The sequence below is a fragment of the Colossoma macropomum genome, unplaced genomic scaffold, assembly GCF_904425465.1.
Source record: "Colossoma macropomum unplaced genomic scaffold, Colossoma_macropomum, whole genome shotgun sequence".
In the NCBI taxonomy this organism is placed as follows: domain Eukaryota; kingdom Metazoa; phylum Chordata; class Actinopteri; order Characiformes; family Serrasalmidae; genus Colossoma; species Colossoma macropomum.
The window spans coordinates 36,812,303-36,839,345 of record NW_023494801.1 but is presented as its reverse complement, the minus strand read 5'-3'; the positions used below and the strand labels follow the sequence as shown (position 1 = coordinate 36,839,345).

Genomic DNA, 27,043 nt, shown 5'->3' with positions numbered 1-27,043 from the left:
CCTTTCTTTGTTTATAATGATATTTTGATATTAGAACGTCCCTAACAACATCTCGTTAGCATGGATGCTAATTAGCCATTTCGGTTGTTGCTAAATGCTATGATGCTAAAAATTAAACCTTGCTACTCTCATTCTGATACACGTTTAAGCCACAGTCAGCAAATACATCTTAATAAAAATTCGATATTGATCCTGAGATGGGTTACACATTTTTAAAAAATGATTTAACAGTTTAATTTGTGAGAATCACAGGGGCTAAATGGCTAAGTGTGGACAGTAAACAGTACTGTATCATAATAAAAGTACCAATTGAAGCATAAAAAGTGCTAAAAATAGTATAAGAATGTTAGTATAATTTTTATTATTTCTCCAGATATCATATTATTATTTTCTCCAGATTATTTTTGTTTTGATATTTATGGAGAGTGAGTGTTGTCTGTTGTGGCCGGTGTTTATCCTCCAGGCCGGTCGGGGGCGCTGTGAGGGTGCGGGTTTCCTCCATATTTCTTGTTGTCGGCATGCTGCATGTGCCTCCGCAGCATGTAGGATTATTTAAAGCTGTAAATGAGCGCGTTGGTCAGCACGTTTAAGACTCGCTGGTACGTATCTGTATATTTTATTCTGTGTGTTTGGAGCCTCTTGAGTAGCGGAGACGCGCTAGCGGTCAGTCAGTCAGAGTGAAGGAACGAGTCTGGGCATGTTTATGTTTATCACAGCGGCAGCGGGGCTGGACTCACTTTCAGCGCTGTTCAGAGTGAAAACACAGAAAATGTTCGGGTAAAATGTCAATATTCTGCCCGCAAAGTCAGGTAGACTCAGAATCCAAGTGCTTTCCTTGTTGACACAGTTCGGTTAAACTAGATTTTCGCTGGTTTTTCGCAGTTTACTGTGTGATTCAGTGGCTGGGATGTTAACAGAGTCATTCAGAGTGGTTTTTGGTTCTTCACACTGATGGGGAATGTGTTCTCTAGGGTTCTATATGGAAGCCTTTTTGTAGAGGGCTCTGTATAGCATTCAGAACAGGGTTCTTCTTTTGTGATTGTAATACAAGCAGAACTCTTTTTGGTGCCATATATGTGTATGTGTGTGTGTGTGTGTGTGTGTGTATGTATGTATGTATGTGTGTATGTGTGTGTATATATAATGGGTATATGTATATGCATAGAAATGTTAGCCCAGAACTATCATAAAACAGTGTCTCAGTCATCAGGCAGTGAATTCATAACCATTTCATGTAGTAACTTTCTGTGAGGGAGCTTTTAGAGGTGGACGTCTGGTTCCTATCACCACCACTGTGAACAGTTCTGACTCGGTCAGTTTCTCTAGAACAGAGTGTTTCACACCAAACCACTCTGAACCTCTCTGTTTACATCTTAACCATTTAATTACGCAGAAAATTTTGATAAAATGGTGGAATTCCCCTTTAATTCTGCTACGCAGTAGCAGTGATATCAACACATCGCTTACATTTAGGTTCAAGTCTCTTATAGATCTGGTTCTAAACTGTATATTTTCCACAAAGGCTCTCAGAATATGTTACTTAAGAACAAAACAGGTGTCACACGGTGTTAAATTATTACTGATTTCAGTTTTAGACGTTTATGCCATAAGACACCTGTAAAATCCCAAATATGTTTATTGCTTATGAGTCATTTCAAAGTCCCCAAAGAAAACCTATTTATGATTTTCCAATATACACAGTACATAATGTAGTGTAACCACTGTAAATGGTTCTTGTGTATCTATCTATAGATATTAGAACCAGATCTATAAGAGACTTGAACCTAAATGTAAGGTATGTCAATATCACTGCTACTGTGTAATAGAATTAAAGGGGAATTCCACCAATTTTTCAAAATTTATACGTAATTAAATGGTTAAGATGTAAACAGAGTCATTCAGAGTGGTTTGGTGTGAAATGCGTCGTTCTGGAGAAACTTACCAAGTCAGAAGTGTTCACAGTGGTGGTGATAGGAACCAGACGTCCACCTCTAAAAGCTCCCTCACAGAAAGTTACTACATGAAATGGTTATGAATTCACTGCCTGATGACTGAGACACTGTTTTATGATAGTTTTGAGAAAGTTTTGGCCCTGACTTGTATTTTTGGGTCCGCAAAGAAAACTTATTCCATATTTTCCACTATTTTCCATCATCAACATTCCATATAAACTCAGAAGACTCGTGTAGGTTCACTGGTGGTTCTGGATAGTAAATAAAATGTCTATATCTGTGTTGTAGTCATGGCGACCCCTGGTTCCTATCACCACCACTGTAAAGGAATCTGAACCATTTCACACCAAACCACTCTGAGTGACTTTACATTCCAACTGAAATTTGCAGAAATTTTAAAAAAACTGCTGGGATCCTCCTTTAATGTCTTAAAATGTCTTTTGGATTAAATTGTTTTGGAAGCGTGAAAGTGCTCATGTTGTGGTTACTGATTTATTTTTGATTTTACAGTTACAGGTTTAGCCGAGGTATCAGAGATCCAGCATGGAAGTGGAAAAAGATTTTTTAAACACGCCTCTAATGAAAACGGTGCGTTTTGGAGGCAGTGTGGTCAACGCAGTGGCCAAGCTGAAACAGGTGAGCTGAGTAAAGTCTTCTGAATGAAATATCCAAATAGTACCTGTCCAGTTATAACACCCCATACAAGGTGCTAGATACACAGTGTTCCAGTAACGTCTACTAACTGGCATACAGTGACCTATTATTGATCTGTCTTTTTCCTCTTTAAGGGAGATACAAGTGATTTTGAGCTGATAAAGCATCAACTTGCTGACCCAGATATTAAGGTAGGTGTGTTTTAGGTCTCTTAATGACCACAGAACATAACACAGCCCAGAAGATCCACTCCAAAGCAGTTTCTCAAAAGTTCTTTCCACTCAATATGCGGTCATATGCAAAAGTTTGGCTGCCCTGGTCAAATTACATGTTTTGTTTTCTGTGTGAAAATAACTTAACAATTCCTCTGCTGAGGACACAGCTACTAATCTGACTAAGGCTTCGTCCCATTTCACCCCTCGCCCCTACCACTCAGTCCCACCCCTCTGTTTTGCGTGTTCACATCTAGGGGTAGGGAGTCCTGATTCTTGTTGAGATAGAGGGGTGGGGTGAAGTGTTGGGGCTACATGACCTTCCAAACTGAGGTTTTTCAGAGACTCCAAACAGAGAGTTATGAGAAAAAAAGAAAAAACGGCAAGATGGAGAACAAGAGACCAGAGAAACACACAAATGTGAGAATTTTCTCTGTTAAAAAATTACGATAACCAATGTTTCATCTTAGTTTAATGTTGTTTCAGTGTATTATGGTTGTTTTCTTCATAACAAGCATAAAAAATTGCTCATGTCTCAGTAGCTAGCTAAATTTCCCATTCCACCTTAAATGGTTCAGCAGTTACATTCCTGCACCTCAGACGTCAGAATGTAACTGCTGCACTATTTAAGGTGGAACGTAAAATTTGAACAAGAAGCTGGTGAATATCTGACTTCAGCTTCATATCACTGAAGAATTAGCAGTTGGTGATTAATAAATAATTGCCCCCCCTCTTTGAAGGCATATGATGCCCTAAATGTAACTAAAGCCCAGCAGTGAGGAGCTGAACTTTTACCCTCCTCTGCTGTCACTGCAGACTGGCAGGGTCGCCTACAGAGCAGCGCTGGTAGCTGTTAATGAAGTGATGCTCTTTTTATTTGAGGGTCCCATTTCAGAGGGAAGGTTTCAACCACTACCCTGAGTTCCAAGGAGCAAGGAGACACTCGAAAACAAGGGGTAGGGGTAAAAATAAGAAATGAGACTGGGCCTGTATCTGTATATTTCTATAAGAGCTTATTGGAGATCCTAATCCAAAACCATAGGCATAAACGCCCCAGTCACCCTCGCCACCAAACTTTACAGTGGCACATGCTCTGGTAGTCTATCCCGACCGCCAAGCCCAGATTTGCCAGATAGTGACTGGGATTCACTCCAGAGAACGTTTCCACTGCTCCAGAATCCAGTGGTGGCATGATCCAGATGTATCACTGCGCATACAGTGCTGTATGTAAATGTGATCTGTTTATTCTCTTTCCTCTCGTTACAGGATGCTCAGATCATTAACTGGCTGCAGGAGTTCAGGACCTGCGTCACGCAGCTCGGCAAAGAACACGAGCAGTTAATCTACTGTGTTTTGGTAAGAGGTGCTGCCACACAGAAGACACATCCACGCCTGCCTTGTATGGCGCAGACCTATTAAAGGCTACGTTCACACAGCAGGTAAAAGAGGCCCAAATCTGATCATCTTCTTCATATGTGACTCAGATGTGTGTCTGTGTGAACAGATAAACACACTGAATCTGACATTTTCAATTCCGATTTGAGACGCTTTCATATGTGGTACTGAAATCCGATACGTATCTGATCTGCGGCAGTGCGACTCAGTCTGAACAGCCAGATCGGAATTCATGCGACTTTTACGTCAATCCAACTCAACATTCGTCATAATTTCGTGCTGCTGAGACTCAAACATTTAGGCTGATGTTTCTGAACCAAAACATTAGAAGAGACTGATCAAACCGCTCCGTGTTCGAAGAGGTTTTGACGAAACAGCCGAACGCGGCCAGAGGAGACCGAGGCTGCAGTGTCAGAGAACAGTTTAAAGAATCTGAGGACACGAACCGAAGAAGTGTCTGTGGCCGAATAACGAGCCCTTTTTACGGTGAACTCAAACACGCTGTGGGTGATGAGTCCAGCTGTCAACCACTGGAACTGCATAATTGCTCCTGTGATGCTGGCGAAAACAAAACTGAAGCTCCGGGAGCGACTGGCGTTCACTGGCCGTCATGATTGTTTATCTCTGGACGAGCCCCGTCAAGCATTGTTCTTTTGTGCATGTGGGTCAGTTTGGGAGCTGATCTGTTCAGACTGATGTCGCATACAGATCACATTTAAAAGGCAATGTGAACAACCAAACAAAAAAATCGGATTTGGTGAGAAAATCAGATTTGGGCCACTTTTACCTGCTGTGTAAATGTAGCCTTAGTTTTTCTTTAGTTCGGTGCTTGGATGCTCCACACGTCTCAGTTTGCTTCCAAATGGTCAGTCATGGTCATCAGGCTCACTGTGAATAACGCCAAACGGCATTTATTCCCAGTAAAGACAAAGCAGGAATTAAACCACAGCTGTCGGACTGAAGGCTCTGCCGTCTTTTTAAGCTACAAGAATGTGCATATTGTTCACGTGATCAGCTGATTCACGGCTCTTTAGGACGACTTCATTCATTTTAATTGTTTTACTGTTATCAATTTATATTGTTTAAAGTATGATTCAGTAATCGTTCTACTTTATTCAGGCTGTTCATTAATTTGCGGGATTTCTCTTCATGCGAGCTTCGTCCCGCTCCCGCCTGCAGTGGGCTGGTTACCCGCCCGCTCCCGCACACAACACTGAAAATTAGTCCCATGCCGCAAGATACTGTGGCGGGTCTAGCGGTAATCCGCGGGAGTGCCGACCTCCAAGACAAGGGAATTCAACCAGCTTCTTCCAGCAGCTCATCAGCACTGAACTGTCCTCATAATCTGCCTGTTAAACATCTGACTTGCAAACTCACTTTAACATTTATCACTAATGACCAAACTTTCACTAGCCTGTCACTAAAAAACAGGTCTGTCACTCATATATCACTGCTGTCAGAACTAAACCTTGTCCAGAACTAAACTATGTCCATTTTTCAGTTTTTGACATCATTAAAAAATATTGTTGCCCTTTATTTTATGTGTACATTTCATGCTGATTGGATCAAAGGAAATGGTCCAGAATTACTTGGAAAAAGTCTAGTTCCATTGACTTATATTAACCTCTTAAACTCCTTGAGACCACCGGTGGTTCCAAAACACACTTCGTCATATTCTTCATAACTTTCCATATTTCATAAGCTACATTCTAAAGGTGGGGGTCGTATGAGGCTGTAACTGTCTTCTCTCTAGTCAAATAGATGGTGATGTAATTTTAAACCCTTATAATAAAAGAAGCTGAACTCATATTTGTTTGTCTACTGAAAGTCGACTCATTTTTCCACAAATCTGGGACTATAAACTATAAACAGATGGCGTCTCTTCAGTGATCTGCTCTGTAAACATTATTTTTATAAAATAATACAAAGAGCGTCTAAGATTTTTGGCTTTTAGCAGTAAATTGTAAGCATATAGTAATATGTGTATCATAAAACACATTTTCTGTTAATTTGAGGGGAGCTTTTACAAAAATAAATAAATAAATAAAATAAAAATGTACATTTATTTCATGCAGTTACTGAATAATTTGCCTTATGATTTGGTCACGTAAATTCAGATGGACAAACCAAAATATACCCTGGAGAATAAGAGGTTAAAAGTCAAGTGTGTTTTTTACTTCTCCTGTAAAGTTACCAGTTTGGAGATACGAGGTTTTGTTCTGACAACAGCGATAAAAAGAAGTTTTCCCCAGATCGTTCAGCCCTACAGTTGGGGTTCTTTAAGTACTGACACTATACACGGTACTCTCAGAAAGGGGTAATGTGGTGGAATTTATCACGATAATGATATTGAATGTGGTCATTTCACACCCCAGTCTGATGTATGTGTGTGTTCTCTCCTGGTCAGAGGCTGCCATGGCTCGACCGCAGTCCAGCCGTGGCGGAGGAGTATCTGGCGTTCCTCAGCAGTCTGATCTCCGCGCAGACCGTTTACCTTCGGCCGTGTCTCAGAACGCTCATCTCCAGTTTCACACCGAGTGAGTTCCATTCTGATAGATCTGTAACTGATCTTATTGTTCAGTTATGTGTTTTTTCAATGGTTCTAGTAAAGAACATGGCTCTGTGTAGAACCATGAACACTCAAGGAACCCTTTGCATGATTAAAGGGTTCTTTGCATGGTACAAATGTGCTGTGGTTGATTCTATACAGAACCTTTCTGAAAAGAGTTCTATATAGCAACAAAAAGGGCTCTGCTGTTGTTGAGATGTCATGCTTTTGGCAATAGAAGCCTTTTTTTGGTGTTGTATAGAACCATTTTCAAAGGTTCTGTACAGAACCGTCTTCAGATTGATGGAGGATGTGCTGTAGATGGTCCTATATAAAATCTTTTTGAAAAGAGTTCTATATAGCAACAAAAAGGGTTCTTCTATTGTTACGATGTCAAGCTTGTCACAGTAGAAGAACCCCTTTTTCAGCCTATACAGAACCCTTTTCAAAAAGGTTATATGTAGCACCATCCACAGCACATTCTCCATCAGTTTGAAGAACCATTTAACAATGCAAAGAATCCTTTGATCGTGCAAAGGGTTCTTTGAGTGCTCACGGTTCTGTATGGAGCCATTTTCTTTAGTAAAGAACCCTTGAAGAACCATCTTTTTAGGTGTGTTGGAATGAGCAGTAAGACCTGAGCAGTGAGTCATAGTGTTTTCTGTCGTATTTTTCAGGAAGAATAAAAGTCCAGGAAGGAAACGTGGATATTTCGGATTCAGACGACGACGATGAAAGTGAGTTATGTAACACTGACTTGAAATCTGCCACCCAACACTTTGAACATGAAAGATCACAGTCAGCAGTTTAAACAATTATGTTAAGTGAATTAAGTTACAACAAATCTGTCTCACATGACCACTGAAGAACAGGGTAAAAGGGGGCTAACAAAGTATCAGAGAAACAGATGGACTACAGTCTGTAACTGTAGAACTACAAAGTGCACCTATATAGTAGGTGGAGCTGATAAAATGGACAATGAGCATAGAAACATGGAAGTGGTCAGAATGTTATGCCTGATCGGTGTAAATCATTTCATAGATTCATTTATAAGTGTGTATATAATGTTCATATAGTTATATATTTCATAGATACGTCATATTTTTCATATTAAGTCTGTCCATAAAAAGCCTTTACTGAGTCCTCAGTTACACTGTTTAGTTTCCAGCTGTACATTTACTAAATTTGGTTTCACCGCAAGTCCGTAAGTCATTTCTTAACTAGTAACACCTAACTAATGCGTACGTCGCTTTAACATGACGACAACCTGTTCAGATGATTTCCCCAGCACTTACACCTGCTGAGGGGGGTGTCAATAGTTAGTAACTACTAAGTTCAATGTTAAAACTGATTTTAACAGTTAAACGTTGCAGCTAGCCTACGTTTGAACTTGCACACAGCTGGTGCAACCGGCCACTGATTTGCTTCTGTAATGCAAATTTGTGAAAAATCTTATCTTGTCTTATCTGTCAGATCTTAAGACAAAAAGATTTCTGTAATACGGGCCAAGATGAGCCTTAGGCCCGAAACATACTTCACACAAGGATGACGCTTCAAGCTGTGCAGGTGGGAGTTTTTGCACGTAGTTGTGTTGAGAAATGTGTCACAGGGGCTCCCGAGTGGCGCAACCGTCTAAGCGTTGGCTCTGTCATCATCAGGAGATCGCGAGTTCGATCCCTGGTGATGCTACAGCCGTCTGTAGCCGGGAGTCCGAGAGAGCACAATTGGCCTCGCTCTCTCTGGGTGGGTAGGATGGCCCCTCCTTCTCCCCCCATCACTCAACGCGATGCTAGTCAGCGCTTTCCTCCGAGCGCGTTCAGCTGTCCAATGATGTTGTGTCAACGGTAGAGATGAAACGATATTAAAATTTCATATCATGATTATCATGACCAAAATTATCACGATTATCGGTATTATCGCGATATTGTTCAAATGTGTTGAAAAGTAAAATAAATAAAAAAATAAATACTGATACACAAACTGAAACTCGTTTCACCAACTTTTATATTAACACAAATAGAATTGGCAGCAATATGCACTTTTTGTTCGCATAAACATTAAAAAATAAGGTCAATGCATTTTTAGTATTACTTTTGTATTACTTACAATACTTGTAATACTCTGTAAACAAAAGAATAGCAAATGTATTATTATTACTGTTGTTATTATTATTATTATTATTATTGTTATTGTTATTACTGTTATTATTATTATTATTATTACTGTTATTATTATTCTTATTATTATTACTGTTATAATTATTATACTTATTATTATTATTATTATTATTATTAATTACAATAACTAGGGATTTCCCTGCATAGAGAATTAAATCACGACCAACTCTGAGGTGCGTCTTAATGGAAAATTACTACTTCTAAGAAGTGCTGCACTCGGGGGATTTCTGTCCGAACTGCAGTTGCAGCATATTGTGCCGTTGTGGCGCTGTACCCCTAATCAATACAGCGCACCAGGAAAAACAAAATCACAGAGGAACTGCGTGACGCGCTGTGAGCTGCAGACAGTGTAGAACTCACACAGTGTTTCTTCACCTGTGGAGCTGCTTCTCTAAAAGCATTTCAAAACTAAAACATAACTTAAAATTAACGCGCATCTGAGCTGCGGCAGAAACACTCCTGAAGTTTAATCTCTGAAACTCTGCTTTTCCTAAAATCAGCACACAGCGTTACTCGCGCGAGGTCCCGTCTCAAAGCACACTATCTTCCCTATGTAGTGCACTTCGTGGATCATGAAATAGCAAATCCTTCACCCAAAGAGTGCAAGAAACGTTCGACTAAGTCATCTATAATCAACATTAACAACAGGTTACAAATTCCCTATTTACAACTCAGCTGCTTGTTAATGATGATCGTGTTTGTTTGAACAGTAGCGCACTATGTAGGGGACACTGAGTGATTTGAGACGGTGTTATTCTCCTCTCAGAAAGTAAACACTGCAAGCGAGACGAGAAAGCAGAGCTGTGCAGATAGAACTTTTGCAGCGTCTCGTTCCAGAGCTCATTTTGGAGACTCTGCTCCACAAAAATATTTGGTAAAAGCTTTAGTTTCGATTCACAGTTGATTCACCGATTGTTTTCTTTTTTTTGACGCTAAAAGCTTCATTTTATATTATTATCGAACCATAAGCACAAGTTAAACCACACAGACCAGGACATTTCTTCTATTTCGAAGTCCACAGACTTCTCCGTTAAAGTTAACCTTGCATTCTTGCAAGTAGCGGGTGGTGGTCACGAAGGTGACTCGTAAGGTTTGATGTGTTGCCCCCTTTCACCGCTGTTTTCTTTAGGCCTGTTCTGCAGACAGGGTGGTCATCTGCAGACAGGGTGGTCATCTGCAGACAGGGTGGTCATCTTCAATTAACTATCCTTCTGCATCCTTATAAAACCCAAAACATGACCAAACGTCAGACTTGGTCTTCTTAGAAGGCTGAAATTTCTCTGAATCTCCGAGATTTTCACACCGCGGTAATCGACCGCGGTTTTAACGATACTTTAAAGTTCAAATGGTACTACTAACCGTCATTAATTTTACCGCGATTTACCGTGAAACCAGTAACCGTTTCATCTCTAGTCAGCGGCAGTTCGAAAAGGTGCGGTGGAGCTTCACAGGACTCAGAGGAAGCCTGTGCTGCATTCACCCTCCTAGCGTTGGTAGTATCGTGTGATTGGGGGAGTCCTAATTGGAATTGGAGACGACTAAATTGGGGAAAAACCAAAAAAAAAAAAATAATGTCTTGACGCGTTCCATAATGCAACGCAAGTGCATTACAGCAGGGGGCGCTATAACGACGACATGACCAGGTGGATACATTATCGCATTTCCATTTCAAGAGAAGAGGTAAAGCGGCTCACTCTCCTCTACTGTCCATGTTTATCTGTTGTGGCTGCTGGAATAACGGTAGATCCCTCTCTAATTTGCCCACTATCGCCCCCTACAGCAACGTAATAACGCACAGTGAGTTTGTACAGGAGGACTGAGAGTTTACAGTGTGTTGAACGAGCTCCGTCATTTGCGTTCGCGTCCTTGCGTGAAGTATGTTTTGGGCCTAACCGTCCCCTCTCTCTCTCTCGGTGGGTAGGATGATCCTCCCTCTCCACCCGTCAGCGCGATGCCAGCCACAGTGGTTGTCCAAAATTAGCTGATGTAACAGAATTGGCAGTTAGGGTTCTCCTCCAAGCGTGTTGAGCTCCAGTGATGTGCTGTTAGTGGCCGTTTGTAAAGATGTGGCGGGGCTTCTCATGTTTCAGAGGAAGCTCACATAAGACTATGCCATCCAAGTTTGGTGGCATCGTGTGCTGGGAGACTTGTCTACTGCACAGTCCCCGTCTGTAATTCTTCATCTTTTTCACATTTAGACCTGCCCAGGATATTCGACCTGTGTCATCAGGCCCTGCAGATGATCGCCAGATACGTCCCATCGTAAGTCACAGTTTGAAACGCTGTGTTTTTTTATGTAGGTTGTCGTTATTTGATCCGTAACGAAGTAAAGCTGTTTTTTCTCCTTCTGTTTACAGTACCAGTCGGTTCCTGATGCCAATCCTCAACGATAACTTTCCTTTTGTGCAGAAATCATCCCGAACATTGGTGAGCTCAGCTTCCTTTCTCAGCACATTCATGTTTTTTAAAGTAAAGGTTCAGACAGTTCAGATTTTCATACACAACCACCCCCCAAACCGCCTTACCTCAAATGTAGTCGATTAAAATGTGTTCCGGGGTCCAAATTTTTTGGCTTCTTTAGTTTTAGAGCTGGAGCTATGAGACTAACGTTGCTAACAAACACAGTCAATAGTCACCCAAATCTAATCTGTGAATACACTCTTTAAATGTGTACAGTTTTAATGGATTTATATTTTATGAATTTTGTTTACAATTGTCATTTCTTGTTTCAGTGCAACAGGAAAGTAATGCAGCGTTTGTAGTTTTTAAAAACCTGCAATGATGCTGAATAATAAATAAATAAATAAATAAATAAATAAATGCGTAAATAATTTCTCTGAACTCGCTCAAACCCCATCCAGGCCTTCATAAAGGTGACTGCAGACTTGTAGATGTGGTTTAGGACACAGTATGACTCACTGTGAGCTATATGTGAGCTGATATTTACAAAGCAGGACTGATCTCGGATCAGATTCTCTGGCATTTATGACGGTCATTGTTACAAATAGTGGTTGTAGATCAGCTTCGACTACTGAGGTGGTCTGTAAATACATACCCTGCTGTCTAAGTCTTCAGTGTGTGAGATGTAAACAGAGAGATTCAGAGTGGTTTGGTGTGAAATGGTTCAGATGTCTTTACAGTGGTGGTGATAGGAACCAGGGGTCGCCATGACTACAACACAGATATAGAGATTTTATTTACTATCCAGAACCACCAGTGAACCTACACGAGTCTTCTGAGTTTATATGGAATGTTGATGATGGAAAATAGTGGAAAATCTGAAATAATAAGTTTTCTTTGGGGACTATTTTGCCTCACAACACCCTGCATGTTATGTATCCCTCCACCATGAATGGAGTTTAAGTTCTCCAAACTATCATAAATCAGTGTCTCAGTCATCAGGCAGTGAATTCATAACCATTTCATGTAGGAACTTTCTTTGAGGGAGCTTATAGAGGTGGACGTCTGGTTCCTATCACCACCACTGTGAACAGTTCTGAGTTTCTCTAGAACGGAGCGTTTCACACCAAACCACTCTGAACGTTTGAAAATTGGTGGAATTCCCCTTTAAGTAATCTAATAGAGTTGCTTAAGTGGATTCTGATACTGTACATTCAACCTTCAAGAAGGTTTCTACTGTTTGCACTTCAGTCCATGTTTATAGATAAGAGTTTCAGAAACACACAGTCTTTTAGAGTAATGATTTAGACGTGCAGTCAGCGCCATGCTGGTTCACTTTTTAGCTTAGTGAGGTTTGTTCATGTGTGTGTGTGTGCAGGAATGTTATGTCCATAACCTGCTGAGGATCGCGGTGTATATCCCCACTCTGAGGAGAGACGTGCTGGAGCTCATCGTCAGCAAAATGCTCACGCTGGACGTAGGACACTTCTTTATTCCACTTCCTCTTCTTTCTGTGTTTAATTCATATTGTACGCTTTTTTTTGTATCAAGCTCAAGTTTTACAAGAAATTGAAAAAGTCCTATAAGGTCTTAAAACAGGTATAGAAAATGTAACTCATCACCTAAAGCACACGTTTTTGTGTGTGTATGGCTGCTAAAGCATTAGCAAGTCATTCTCCCATAGGTGGTGCTGATAGAATCAGATAAATCAGAACTAAGAACAGCTTCATGATAACTAAGCCTGGGCGTCACTACACCACTTTTAAAATCTTATCGGTTGTCTGAAAACGGAGCTCATCACAAACTGAACACCAGTTTGTCACAGAATGTCTTGTCTGTTTCGTGGTGAGGCGCTCAGACTAGACGACAGGGCTAAGAGAGAGAATAACACACAGAACAGGTTTGGGCTACGAATAAGAACTCAAACTCCCAGAACTCCTCAGATCACGTGACCCAAACAGTGCTGAACTCACTGGACCTGTTTGTGCTTTTATGCTCAGTGAAAGGCGTAAACTGGGGATTAATATGAGGTGAGAGACGCTGATATTACAGTGAGAGCTGGAGGAATGTTTTCACTACAGACCGGCAGCTGAGCTGAAACCGTAAAGGGAGTGTTTTGACGTCTGGATCCAACATGATAAACATGATATTGACTCTTATCTGCCTGTTTCTCTGCTCTTCCAGCTCTCTGATTGGCTGTTTGAATCACTGGTTGAGTAAATCTCTGACCGTCTCTCACTGCAGGACTCAGGACCGTTTCGAGTCGTAAATGTCAAACATGTTTGACAATAATATCGGAGGGTCTCTGATCACTTGAGTTTGATCGGAGGACTAAAGATTCACTCGTTTCTCCTCTCACGCTACAGATCATCCACGTTGTCAGTCGCTTCTGATCGAGCTCCCGACCTGGAAAATCGCTTCAGATTGTGAAAATTCGTTGCAAATGGGGCAAATCAGGGTTAAAATCTGGCAAAAAATGCATAAGCACGATAGCGAGCTACACCATAGACGTTATGAAGGAGGAGAACTGTCACTGGGAAAGCTCGTAATGCTTAGCATGGCGTCTGTTTGTGGGAAAAGTCCCGCCCTTCAGGAAACAGATCCAGGCGGCTTACTCGTTAAGCCACAAGCTGGAAAAGCCCCCCTCAGTTGTGGAGATCTGCACAAGCACCGTAGCCAGAACAACCGAAAACATGTTTTTTGTGCTTATTTGAGCCAAACACTACAAATTATTTATGATATTTGTGTTCGATTTCGTCAGTGATTTTAAACGTGTGGTCAAACTCGGATTCTGGTCTTGTATGGCTGGAAATAACTGCCCTGCGATGTCGCAAAGATGAGTGCAGAGTGAACAGACTTTCCTTTAAGGACGTTGGCTCTGTTCACCACAGAACAAGCCTAGTTCAGCTTTTATTCCAACACCAGTCACTGAAAATAACCCTCCGAGGTCTGAGGGTGTTTTCTTGATTATTGCATATATGTTTTGCGTACATGATACCCGCATGATATGTTTTATATTTATATATATATATATATATATGTATATATATTATATATATTGTGTGTGTGTATGTATGTATGTTTAGAACAATCTCATCTCTCTTTTTACTAAGCCTGGACACTTCTTATTTCTCTCGTTATATCAAAAACAAGACTGTACAGTGAACGGTATATGTAGTTGCTTTATATGTTGGATGTGTGTTACATGGAACATAGAGGTACCTGAAGACCTACTGAAATGGGTGCATTGTTATTCATAGGTGAGCGCCCCCCGTGGCGAGATTGAGGAAGTGGAGAGTTCAGGCCAACAGAACCAGAGCGCGGAGTCTCAGGAGGATTTCTTATTCGACATGGTGAGCTGCAGGAGAACTTACAACAGTACCTGTAACAATGAATCTATTGACAGTTATTCTATTAATCGATTAACTTAGCTGAATCGTTTATGGTGCATTAAAACAGCAGGTGCCACACTTCCTGTAGTGAGTGACCGTGTGGATCATATGAACTTTATAGAGGCTTTTTAAATGAAACATTAGAAGCCATATCGCCCCCTACACTTCGTGTAGTGTATTACAGTCTGTCAGAGTGACTGTGTGGATCATATGAACAGTATAGAGCTTTTTAAATGAAACAGTAGAAGCCATATCGCCCCCTACACTTCCTGTAGTGTATTACAGTCTACAGAGTGACTGTGTGGATCATATGAACATTATAGAGCTTTTTAAATGGAACAGTAGAAGCCATATCGCCCCCTACACTTCCTGTAGTGTATTACAGTCTGTCAGAATGACTGTGTGGATCATATGAACATTATAGAGGCTTTGTTTTTAAATAATGAAGCGTCAGTAATCATTAACAGATGTCTCTCTTTTGTGCTTTAAGGATGATGATGATGATGACGGCGACGACTCTCCTTTGAAGACCTCGCAGTCTGTGGATGGGGCGCTGATGCTTCATCCCGTAGCTGAAAGACTGGACACGTTAATGGGCATCCTGCTGGCCTTCATTAAAGACATGTGCCATGTTAATGGTATGCAGTTATCATGGACAGTTTTTGAGCCCTTTATTCAGAAATTCAAACTGTCATAGATTCGATAACTGGTCCGGTGTGTCCCAACGATACTTCATGCAAAGTGAACTGCTGAAAGTGTGTGGTGTGCTTTAACTCTCGAACCCATGTTTGCATGGCTGTTTTTGATTGTTTCTGCTGTGATTCCTGTAGTCTGTTTATTCTCTGAGAGAGTAAGGGGGGGGTTAAGTAACGTAATAACGTAATAATGATTTTTATTTATAAGGCACTTTTCATGCCGTTGGCAGCTCAAAGTGCTTTACAGACAGGAGATAAAGCTTAACGGTAATACAAGAAATTATAAGTATTAATTAAGCAACATATAAGAAAATGAAACAGATCATATTAAAAGATAAACACCACAAAACGTAGTTTTACTGAAGCGCTGAGTTAAAGAGCTGCATTTTCAGATGTTTATTAAAAGTGAGCTCTGAGCTCGACTGTCTAATAAAAGCTGAGCTGAGCTCCACAGTTTAGAAGCAGTATAACTGAAAGAGTCTCTCCACGTTTTCTGTGTTTTACTGAAGGTGTTTGTAGAAGGTCAGAATCTGCAGATCTAAGATCATAAACAGACACACATTCAGGAGCTTTAAGGTCATTTAGAGCCTTAAAAACCAGTAGCAGAGCTTTAAAATCTGTCCTGAGTGATACAGACAGTGCAGCTCTTATAAAGCGGGACTGATCTGATCTCTCTGTGTTGTTTTTGTTAGGATACTGATTCATTTTGTACGAGTTGTAAAGGATGTATTGTTTTCTTAGGAAGTTCAGTAAGAAGATCATTACAGTGATCAACTCTGCTGTAACAAATGCATGAACAAGTTCCTCTGCGTTGCTCTGAGAGAGAGAAGAGGGCTGTGTTCCAATAAGCAAGAATTGGTCCGTTCCGATTCAAATTCTTCAAGGCAAAGTGAGAGTGATTAGGAACTAATGATTATTTAAGCTCACAAATAAGAAATAAACTAATAATATTAATATATTATAAATAATATTCAATAGTTATAGTAATAAGTCTGTAATAGTAGTAATAGTAATAATAATTATAATAATAATAGTTTTTTCAAGTAATTTCCATTCATTTCAAGTAAAAACAGCTAAAAGTAAGCATCAGATCTAAAATTAAAAGTCATTTCGGAGGTTCTTATCTTGGCTCTGAGGAAAAATTCTAAGGCCTGTCTCGCTGGCCGTCAGAGTTTAAGCACTCAGCACGGACCCAAGAGGAAAGAAAAAAACATGGCCGCTTTATGCCTTATTATTTATTTTCACTCAATATTTAGCAATAGAATAAACCACCATCAAAATCCTTGGATGTTCAGGTGACAGACACTCTAGTCTAACAATTCCTGAAAAGATATCTGAGCTGACAGTTACTTTTGAAGTTTGTATAAGCAAATATTTACAAAATTTAGGAGTCAGCAAGTAAATTTTTAAACAGAAACAATGCCCAAATCAATAAAGATAACAGTATATAACAGTGGCATATCTGAGTAGCCCATATAGTAGAGTGTATGGCATGTGTGACTGTCTCATGTAAATGCTTGTAATGTGATCATAACTGACCAAAAGAGCAAAACATTTACACTGTACTATCTTTTCCAGGTGTTCTGGACGTGGAGAGGGCTAAAGGTGTGTACAGAGACCTGGTGGGTGTGTTTGATAAGCTGGTGCTGCCCACACACGCGTCCTGCCACGTTCAGTACTGCATGTTCTACCTGTGCAGCTTCCGCCTGGTGAGTAACAACACTGTAAACAAACAAACAAACAGATACATTTATTTACACAACGGTTACTTCCGGCCACGCAAGCTGATTGGTTGAGAAGCGTTCTAACTGTGCTGTTACGTTTTCACAAACACTGTATCACTCCACTGAAATGCCGTTGCTAAGCAACGACTTTGACAGCTGTATTAGACGCTCAAGACATTTGAACGTTTTGACTTCTTACTTTGCCACAAACAGAAAATGGACACTTTCAAGAACACATTTGACCGACAGCCGATTTGGTCAGACTCTGAAGATGAGACGACACTAAATTCCCAAACTGTCATCACCACTGAGCAGCTTTTCAGTCGGCAGCCGAGACAGAAGAACAGCTGAACAACCTGGAATCAGCCAGAAATGAACCCAACACCATTCGCCAAACTAAATGGGCTGTAAGATGTTTTACAGACTGGCTGGAACAAAACAACATTAATACTGCTCTGGCTAAAAACTGACAAAACTGAGCTAAACCTGATATTGCGGCAGTTTTATGGCTCAGTCTGATTTGGTCAGACTCTGCAGATCAGACTACACGTTTGGCGAATGGTGTTGGGTTCATTTCTGGCTGATTCCAGGTTGTTCAGCTGTTCTTCTGTCTCAGCTGCCGACTGAAAAGCTGCTCAGTGGTGATGACAGTTTGGGAATTTAGTGTTAGGAGCTGGAGAACGAACTGCTGGCTGTGCAGCGAGTGGGCGGAGCTCGTTACTCTGACGTAGCAACAAGCTGCTCGTTAAGGAACTATAATTTGGTGAAGGAACTGCGAACATTAAAACATATTAAACGCCGCGTTCACGGCCCAGTTTATTAATTTATTACTTTATTCATTTAACTGTTGTATTAAAGCAGTAGAACACTCGAGGAGTGTGTTATCGCCAATAACATCACGGCTGTGATGATCTACGGCGACCAAATCACAGCCGTGATGTCACGATAACACACTCCCTCTCGGGTTCTACTGCTTAAATAATGAACGGCTTCAGGATTAACACTTTAAAAGAAACAAGTTGTTTAGTTTTTTGCAAATCGCCTGCGCCGCTCTTAACTGTCAATAGTAGATCAGTAGATTCTGCAGCATTCCTGTGCTACTTCCTATCCTAATTAATGCTTTGTCAGTCGGGAGAAGTCAATTGCTGAATAAAATGAAGATTATCTTTTAGGGCTGAACTCAAATTAATGGTGCACTCCTAGAATCGCCCCTAATGTAGGAGATAATAGCACCCAACAGATTTAAAGGTTTGGTTATGTTCACTTAGTGTGCTGGTATCCTTCTACAGTTTGGATGAAATAAATACAACCCCAATTCCAGAAAAGTTGGGACGCTGTGTAAAATGTAAATAATTGTAAATAAAAGCAGAATGTAATGATTTGCAAATCTCAGACCCATATTTTATTCACAATAGAACATAGAACACATATCAGATTCAGAGCAGTTGAAAGTGAGACATTTTACCATTTCATGGAAAACTTCAACTCTCTTAGAACTTGATGGCAGTTCTTTATTTACATTTCACACGGCATCCCAACTTTTCTGCAATTGGGGTTGTAAATAAATAAATGATGTTTTGAAACTGTAAAAATGAAATATATAACATTAAGCATGTTATATTAAAATCACTCCACAATTCCATAATTATTATGTTTCATAAAAACTGAATACAAGGCAGATTCATACTGGATTAAAATCACTCTACAATTATCCAGGTAAACAGGACTAATTATCCCCTCTCTCTGATTTAGTTCAGTGTTCAGTACTGACCATATATTTACCTACAGATCTGATTCTGCTGTGGAGCCGCAACAGAGCAGTGAAAGAGCCGCATGCTGCGACCCCTGAACTGGTTTATTCTGTCTGTTCCGGTTGTAGCTGGAAGTGTGAGTGTTTCTGCTGTTGTTTAGGGTTTGGCGGAGGCGTTTTTGGATCACCTGTGGAAGCTGCTGCAGAGCCCCTCCCAGCCCTGCAGTGATAAGGCAGGCCGCCGCCGCATACATGGGCAGTTTTCTGGCCAGAGCAAAGTTCCTGCCCATTGCGTACGTCCCTCATTTCTTATTGCTACTCATGATGAGCAAAAGCTGGAGCGCTGCACACACTGCAGATTCATACTGGATTAAAATCACTCCACAATTATTACTGTCAGACTGTAAAACTACACACACTGCAGATTCATACTGGATTAAAATCACTCCACAATTATTACCGTCAGACTGTAAAACTACACACACTGCAGATTCATACTGGATTAAAATCACTCCACAATTATTACAGTCAGACTGTAAAACTACACACACTGCAGATTCATACTGGATTAAAATCACTCACAATTATTACTGTCAGACTGTAAAACTACACACACTGCAGATTCATACTGGATTAAAATCACTCCACAATTATTACTGTCAGACTGTAAAACTACACACTGCAGATTCATACTGGATTAAAATCACTCCACAATTATTACTGTCAGACTGTAAAACTACACACTGCAGATTCATACTGGATTAAAATCACTCCACAATTATTACTGTCAGACTGTAAAACTACACACACTGCAGATTCATACTGGATTAAAATCACTCCACAATTATTACAGTCAGACTGTAAAACTACACACACTGCAGATTCATACTGGATTAAAATCACTCCACAATTATTACTGTCAGACTGTAAAACTACACACTGCAGATTCACACTGGATTAAAATCACTCCACAATTATTACAGTCAGACTGTAAAACTACACACACTGCAGATTCACACTGGATTAAAATCACTCCACAATTATTACAGTCAGACTGTAAAACTACACACACTGCAGATTCACACTGGATTAAAATCACTCCACAGTCATTACACTGCAGATCTCGGGGACTAAGTTAGTGTGTTTGTGTGCTTCTCTAGAACGGTGCGCGTGTGTCTGGACCTGCTGGTTCCGTGGCTCCATCTGTACATAGAGAATCAGGACTCGGGTTCTAAAGCGTTTTGTGACGTTTCTCTGCACGGCCCGTTCTACGCCGCCTGCCAGGCCGTCTTCTACACGCTGATCTTCAGACATAAAGCCATCCTGGAGGGAAACATGAAGAAAGGTGTGTCCTCACTTCTGAACACGTTGATGAGAATTCGCCTTTAGCCATGATTAGTAGGTTTTAATTAGTCACTACAAGTAATTATATTTGTAAAGCACCGTGTTGTGTAGTTGTAGTTATAGTTGTGTAGTGTTGTGTTGGGCTGTTGTTTTATTCGTGTAAGGTTGTGTTGTCGTTGTAGTTATATTTAAATAACTGGTGTAGTTGTAATTATTTTTGTATAGCTGAGTTTTGTAACTATAGATGTATTTGTTGTTGTGTTGTGTAGTTGTAGGTGAATTTGTGTAGCAATGTTGTGTAGTTGTTATGTGTGTAGTGTTGTAGTTATATTTGTGTAATTGTGTTACACATAGTGTTGTGTAATTGTCGTTATATTCGTGTAGTGTTGTGTTGTGTAGTTGTTGTATAGTTGTAGTTATATTTGTGTAAATGTGTTGTGGAGTTGTAGTTACAGTATATTCGTGTAAGGCTGTGTTGTGATGTGTATATTTGTGTAACGTTGTAGTGTAATAGTTATGTTCGTGCGACGCTGTGTTATGTTTGTGTAGGTCTGGCGTATCTGCAGAGTCTGAATCTGGAGCGGATCGTGATGAGTCAGTTAAACCCTCTGAAAGTCTGTCTGCCCGCCGTCACCAACCTGTTCGCCGCCATCACCAGGTACAACGCTGACCGCTCAGACGCCCACAGCCTGCAAATACTTTATTCCCCTGTTCTTCAGTGGTCAGGACCCCCATGGACCCTCACAGAGCAGGTACTATTTGGGTGGTGGGTCATTCTCAGCACTGCAGTAACACTGACGTGGTGTGTTGGTGTGTGTTGTGCTGGTCTGAGTGGATCAGACACAGCAGTGCTGCTGGAGTTTTTAAACACCTCAGTGTCGCTGCTGGACTGAGAATAGTCCACCAACCAAAAATATCCAGCCATCAGCGTCCTGTGGGCAGCGTCCTGTGACCACTGATGAAGGACTAGAGGACGACCAACACAAACTGTGCAGCAGCAGATGAGCTATCGTCTCTGACTTTACATCTACAAGGTGGAACGACAAGGTAGGAGTGTCTGATAGAGTGGACAGTGAGTGGACACAGTGTTTAAAAACTCCAGCAGCACTGCTGTGTCTGATCCACTCGTACCAGCACAACACACACTAACACACCACCACCACGTCAGTGTTACTGCAGTGCTGAGAATGATCCACCACCCCAATAGTACCTGCTCTGTGAGGGTCCATGGGGGTCCTGACCACTGAAGAACAGGGTAAAAGGGGGCTAACAAAGTATCAGAGAAACAGATGGACTACAGTCTGTAACTGTAGAACTACAAAGTGCTCCTGTATGGTCAGTGGAGCTGATAGAGTGGACAGTGACTCTGAAGGTAGTTTTAATGAATACAGAATTTCATTGTGTAACTGACTGTATGTGCATTTGACAAACTCTTGAATCTGTTCTTAGGAAGTATCAGCTGGTCTTCTGCTACACCATCATCGAGAGGAATAATCGTCAGATGTTGCCGGTCATCAGGAGCTCAGTGGGCGGAGACTCGTTATCCACCAATACGAATCCACTGGACACGTTTTTCCCCTTTGACCCCTACCTACTGAAGAGGTCAGAGCAAAGCCGACATTCATGACTGAGCAGGAACTGTTATTGAACTCCAACTTCAGTTTCTGCAATTCTCATGTCCTTTAGCGTTTTAATATAAGCAAGAAATGATGGTGTGTCTTAAAGGGAAACTACACAGAATTTTCAAAATTTCTGCATATTTCAGTGTTTGAAATGGTTCCGATTTCTTTACAGTGGTGGTGATAGGAACCGTAGGTGGACGTCTGGTTCCTATCACCACCACTGTGAACAATTCTGACTTGGTCAGTTTCTCTAGAACTGAGCGTTTCACACCAAACCACTCTGAATGACCCTGTTTACATCTTAACCATTTAATTATGCAGTTTTGGTGGCAGTTATTGGTGAGAGTCCCCCTTAACTACTATTAAGTAGACGCATGGGCTTCTGTTTGAGTGATATGCTTTGAAACTGTTTTGTGCACCATTTCAAGTAGCTGTAAATACAGATGTCTGATTTCATGCTGTCGGTGCACTTTTTGAAAAATAAAAAGTGGACGGTGTAAAAACTGAGTTTTTTTATATTCACACAGAAGCCAAACAAGCCCTAGCTTACTCTGAGCGTGCTAAATGTTGAGGTTAAGTAAATTAATAGCAGTAGTACAAGTTTTCTACTGTGTTGATCGAAGTGGCTTATTTTTATGTGTTTTGTTGTTTTATTGTTTCGTTATCAGGTCTGGAAAGCTCATTGAACCGATCTATCAAGTGTGGGAGGAGCCATCGGACTGTATGGTGGACGCTCCAAAGAAAGATATTAGAAAGGTAAAACGTTTTTATTGCAGGTGAAGGAAGAATTTGTCAAAAAGATTCAGCTTGAACAGTTTCACCTGTACTCCACATGCAGCTGATCATCCAAGACATGTTTGGTGTCTGAAGTTTGCTTTTACAAGGCTAATGTAACTAACATGTAATGGGTAGCTTTACTCCGCTGATGGGCCCCACCAATCTTAAAAAAAGATTTGATTATCTGGGCGGTCAAACAATTAAAATAATCATTACATTGATTTGTATAGTTCACTAGGGGTGCGGGAGGCTGAAGTCGCTTCTCATTCGCCAGTTTCTCGTTCTAATTTTCCTGTTCCACCTTAAATTCTGCCTTAGGCGCCGAATGTAACTGCTGCACCATTTAAGGTGGAACGGGAAAATTCGAAAGAGAAGCCAGTTCATTTTCGCAACTTTTTTTTAACTCTCGTTGCAGATTTAACCAACTGCGCTGCTTATAAATGCGAATAAGTCCTCCAAATGTTCGACTTAATCTGTGTTTTCGTTCGCTACTGGCGAGGCCAGACCTCGGTGCTGTGTGACCTGCTGTCTGCTGTCTGTTCTCGGTCGTTGAGAACCAGGGCTTTCGCGCTATGCTGCACACTTTGGAGCCGAGATCCCCCCCCCCCAATCATATTTCGGCAGCAGCGTCTCTGAATGAGAGCCTTCTAGTTCACTTGCCACATCACTTCCATTTGATTTATTAATAAAAGATATTTTAGATATTTAAAGCAAAGTATTTGTATTAATCCGTAATGCATTTACATTATGGATCATTACAAATACTTTGCTTTAAAACTACCAAGTTTTTAGACAGTAGGAAGATAGAAATCCTGTATAGAGAAAAAAGATGCATCAAGATGCATCGATAATTGTTTTATAATCGCATCGCAGCCTCTGAATCATAATCGAATCGAATCGTGAGGTGCCTAAAGATTCCCACCCCTAATAATCACACATTCCACACATCGAACGAGACATTCACTGCACTGTACCACCTTTTCTCAATCTATGAATCCCGTGACACACCCTGCATCATCCCCGTGCAGCGCCGTCTGCAGGAACCTGAAGGTACTACCACCGAAAACATGCAAGGTGACTAATTTTTTGTTTGGAGAGATTAGTATGTTATACGGAGTCAGAAACCAAACAAGCAAGTCTGTTGTTGTTGATGCAAATTGGTGGGGTATAAGCTTCCATTTCTTCTTGGCTACATTAGCCTCGTAGCTCCAGTGCTAAAACTGAAAAACTTCAAGCATCAAACATGTTTTGGTCGGATACGTTTGTGTGGTATGAAGGCAAACCATGTACGTTTCATTTCCCATTAAACTGTCCTTTAAGTATCACTTTCGTTAGTGATCCTGGGTAACTACTTATGTTCTAACCGTGTTCTCTTTCTGTCTCAGGGTTCTGCGGAGGATGAGGACGATTTCCTGCAGGGCGAAACCCCTCAGGGTGACGTGATGATGGGCGTAACTCCCGGCTCGTTTGACTCTCACCTGCGGAGCCCCAGCAGTGTGGGGTCACCACCGATAGCCTTCCTGCAGCGGCCGTTCTGACACACATACTCACATTTACAGACATGCAGTTTGCACAGTGCTGATTGGTGGGGAATAAACTCCATTAATTCTTGGCCACATGCGCCTCCGTTAGCTCCAGCGCTGGAACTGAAGGCAGAACAGCTCGTCGCTGTCTTAAGAGAACCTCTAGGAAATGTTAGGTTTATAGAAGAGGGGAAAAAATCCATACAGTCATATGCAAATGTTTCTACATCTCTGGTCAAAAATGCTTTGTAGATTTTCAGATTTTTAAATTTTTAGTGCACAATTTAAGTCTTAATTTATTTGCTGAGTTTAACATATTGGGGGGGAAAAAACCATAAAAGATATAAAAAATATAAAATATGCTGTAACTTTTTCACAATCCACATTTTGTTTTATTTTTCTCCCGATATGTTACATTCAGCAACTAAAGGATAATTGTGTATTAAAATGTACAGAAGTGTGTCTCTGTAGGGGATGTTACTTATTAACTTATTTACGCTCAGAAAATCACTTAAAAATCACTTTTTTTTTTTTTTTCATAATCAGAAAATCAATAAGTTGACCAGGGGTGCACAAAGTTCTGCATACAACTGTAACTTTGTAACTGTGACTTCAATGTACATCAATGTAAAGTTTATTCATTTCAAGTATTTTTTTTTTCAATAATTGTTCATCTGAAAGGTTCCCATAATGGAAAGTACAGTCATTTTTAAATAGATGAGATAAAAAAATAACACGCAACACCTTCTTTTAGGTTCTAGGTAGTTAACAGAGCAAGTCTGAGGTGCAAACTCCAGAGTACTAGAAAACTATTTTAGAATGATAGTACATTCTGAGACAGCTTAACTAAACTGCACTGAAATCCCCAGCAGGTTCTAGATATTACTCGAATAAGTGTAAAGTACAAATTCCAAAGTGCTGTGTAATAATGGTGCATAACAACTAATTAAATTATACTAAAATGACTAGCAGGTTCTAGATATTAAGGTACTAATACTGATAAAGGAAAACCAACTCAATTATTTGAAGTAATAAGGTGGTAAATAGAATCAGACACTGAATTTCAGTCTAATCACGTTGAGTTGATTCTCTAAATGAAAATAAGTGAACACATCATCTACAGAGAACACAGTAAAATATGATGCACACAGTTTGAACATACTGGAAAAATACATCAAATTAAAATGTGACAAGTTTTGCCCAGGCCACATTTTATGTTTGAGGTTAAGATTATTTTATTCCAAACGTATTAAATTCAGCAAATAGACAGTAATCGTGCATTAAAATATACAGTAGTGTGTCTCTGTAGAGGATGTGTTCAACATGGAAAATGAGCAGGGGTGCCTAAACTTTTGCATATGACTGTATGTGGCGTAGAATAGCAGAATAAAGTGCAACGACAGTCTTTGAAGTAGCAGCACAGCGATAATCACTGCTTTTGTCTTTCCAGCCCACATTCAGACTGAGTTTAGTTTACAGGTGATGAATAGGTGCAGATGGTATAAAACCCTTTTTATTAACGTCATATAAATATAAAATTATACACAAACTAATTACATTGCTGTGGAGTTCACACCACATACTCACCCGGTTAATATCTAGAACTGAAAGGACTGTAAAAGAAAGTGTTAACCTAATAATGTTATAAATGCAAACTGCACCTTCCAGCAGGAGACCGCAAGGGGGCGCTGATGACACACCTGACTGTGTGTGAGCACAGAACTGAGCAGATTTGCTTTCTTTTACCCTTAAATGCTCTGTTCAGTGCTGAAATCTCTCTGTTTGTACTCAGTAGCATCTTTCAGGAGGACTGAGGGTGAAAATCACTCTGTACAGGTTTTATTGACGGAGAAAAAGCATAAAAACCTCATCAACGAGCAGCTCAGCGGCTCAGCGGCTCAGCGGCGTCACTCCTGAACCTGCAGTACAGAGAAATACAGACCACATTCTGCTCACTCAGCTGAGCAGATCTGATCATATTTGTACTATATTTTCCTATTTATTACATGTGGGGAATATTTTGATCCTGAAAACTGCCTAAGTGATCATAAAGGTGTTTCCTGGATGATTGATACTCGTATATTAGTGATTATAACAGCATTATTCAGAGGGGACGTCTGGGTCTGGGTAATGAAACCTCTTTTATTTGGTTTACTGCAAATTTGTTGTTCCTGTTTTTTGAAAACCTGCACAGTAACATTGAGACTAAACTCGAAGGTAAAACCAGTTCAAATCTTTGTAAATTGTTATATATGTGGCTTTTTTGTGTATAATCGTTTTATGATAATGTCAGACAGGACAGTTATGTAAAGCAGTGATTATTAACCCTTTAAACTCTTAAAGGGCCTGTATGTTCTTCAGTTCCTCACTCTAATAACTCCACTCTTAACAAATTAGGGTTCTAAAAAAGCGCCGTCATAGAAGAACCATTTTAGGTTCCCTCTCATTTGTTTCAGTTGGGTTTCAGATGTGGTTCTTCATGGCAGCCGTCATTTTGTACCGTTATTTAAAGGGCCTGTATGCTACGTTTTTCTTGCATTTGTTTTTTTTCCCGCTTTGAGATCCACTGTGTGCACCAAAAACAGCTGTAGTTCACTGTTAGACGACTCTCTTTATCTTTTAGAATTAATCAGGCTGTTAATGTTACTGTGCCTTTAAGACTGAGATATGTAAATCAGCTCTGTTCTTATTGGCTGCCCTCTATTATACGTCATTCAAAAGCATTCAGAGATGAAACACTTCTTATAACTTCAGCGTGAGCGGGCAGTGCTAAACTGGTGTAGGCTGATTAGGTGGAATAATGTAAATATGTGTTTGTGACATCACAACAAGTGAAAATGGCCTAATTCTACAGTTTATGGACTGTATGGGCTGCACA

The 27,043-nt window shown here is 40.4% G+C and overlaps 1 protein-coding gene across 1 annotated transcript; it reads left to right on the top strand.

Annotated features, from left to right (window-relative positions):
* The first annotated feature begins 485 nt into the window (after positions 1-485).
* On the top strand, positions 486-27,043 carry rrn3 (RRN3 homolog, RNA polymerase I transcription factor). Its single transcript, XM_036590204.1, is given in 19 exon segments — positions 486-599; positions 2,463-2,588; positions 2,741-2,797; positions 4,085-4,174; positions 6,621-6,750; positions 7,439-7,498; positions 11,137-11,200; positions 11,296-11,365; positions 12,717-12,815; positions 14,599-14,691; positions 15,221-15,368; positions 17,004-17,134; positions 19,061-19,114; positions 19,116-19,192; positions 20,060-20,244; positions 20,793-20,901; positions 21,693-21,845; positions 22,534-22,621; positions 24,028-27,043. Coding segments are annotated over 18 exon segments (1,854 nt in total). The 5' UTR covers positions 486-599; positions 2,463-2,495; the 3' UTR covers positions 24,181-27,043.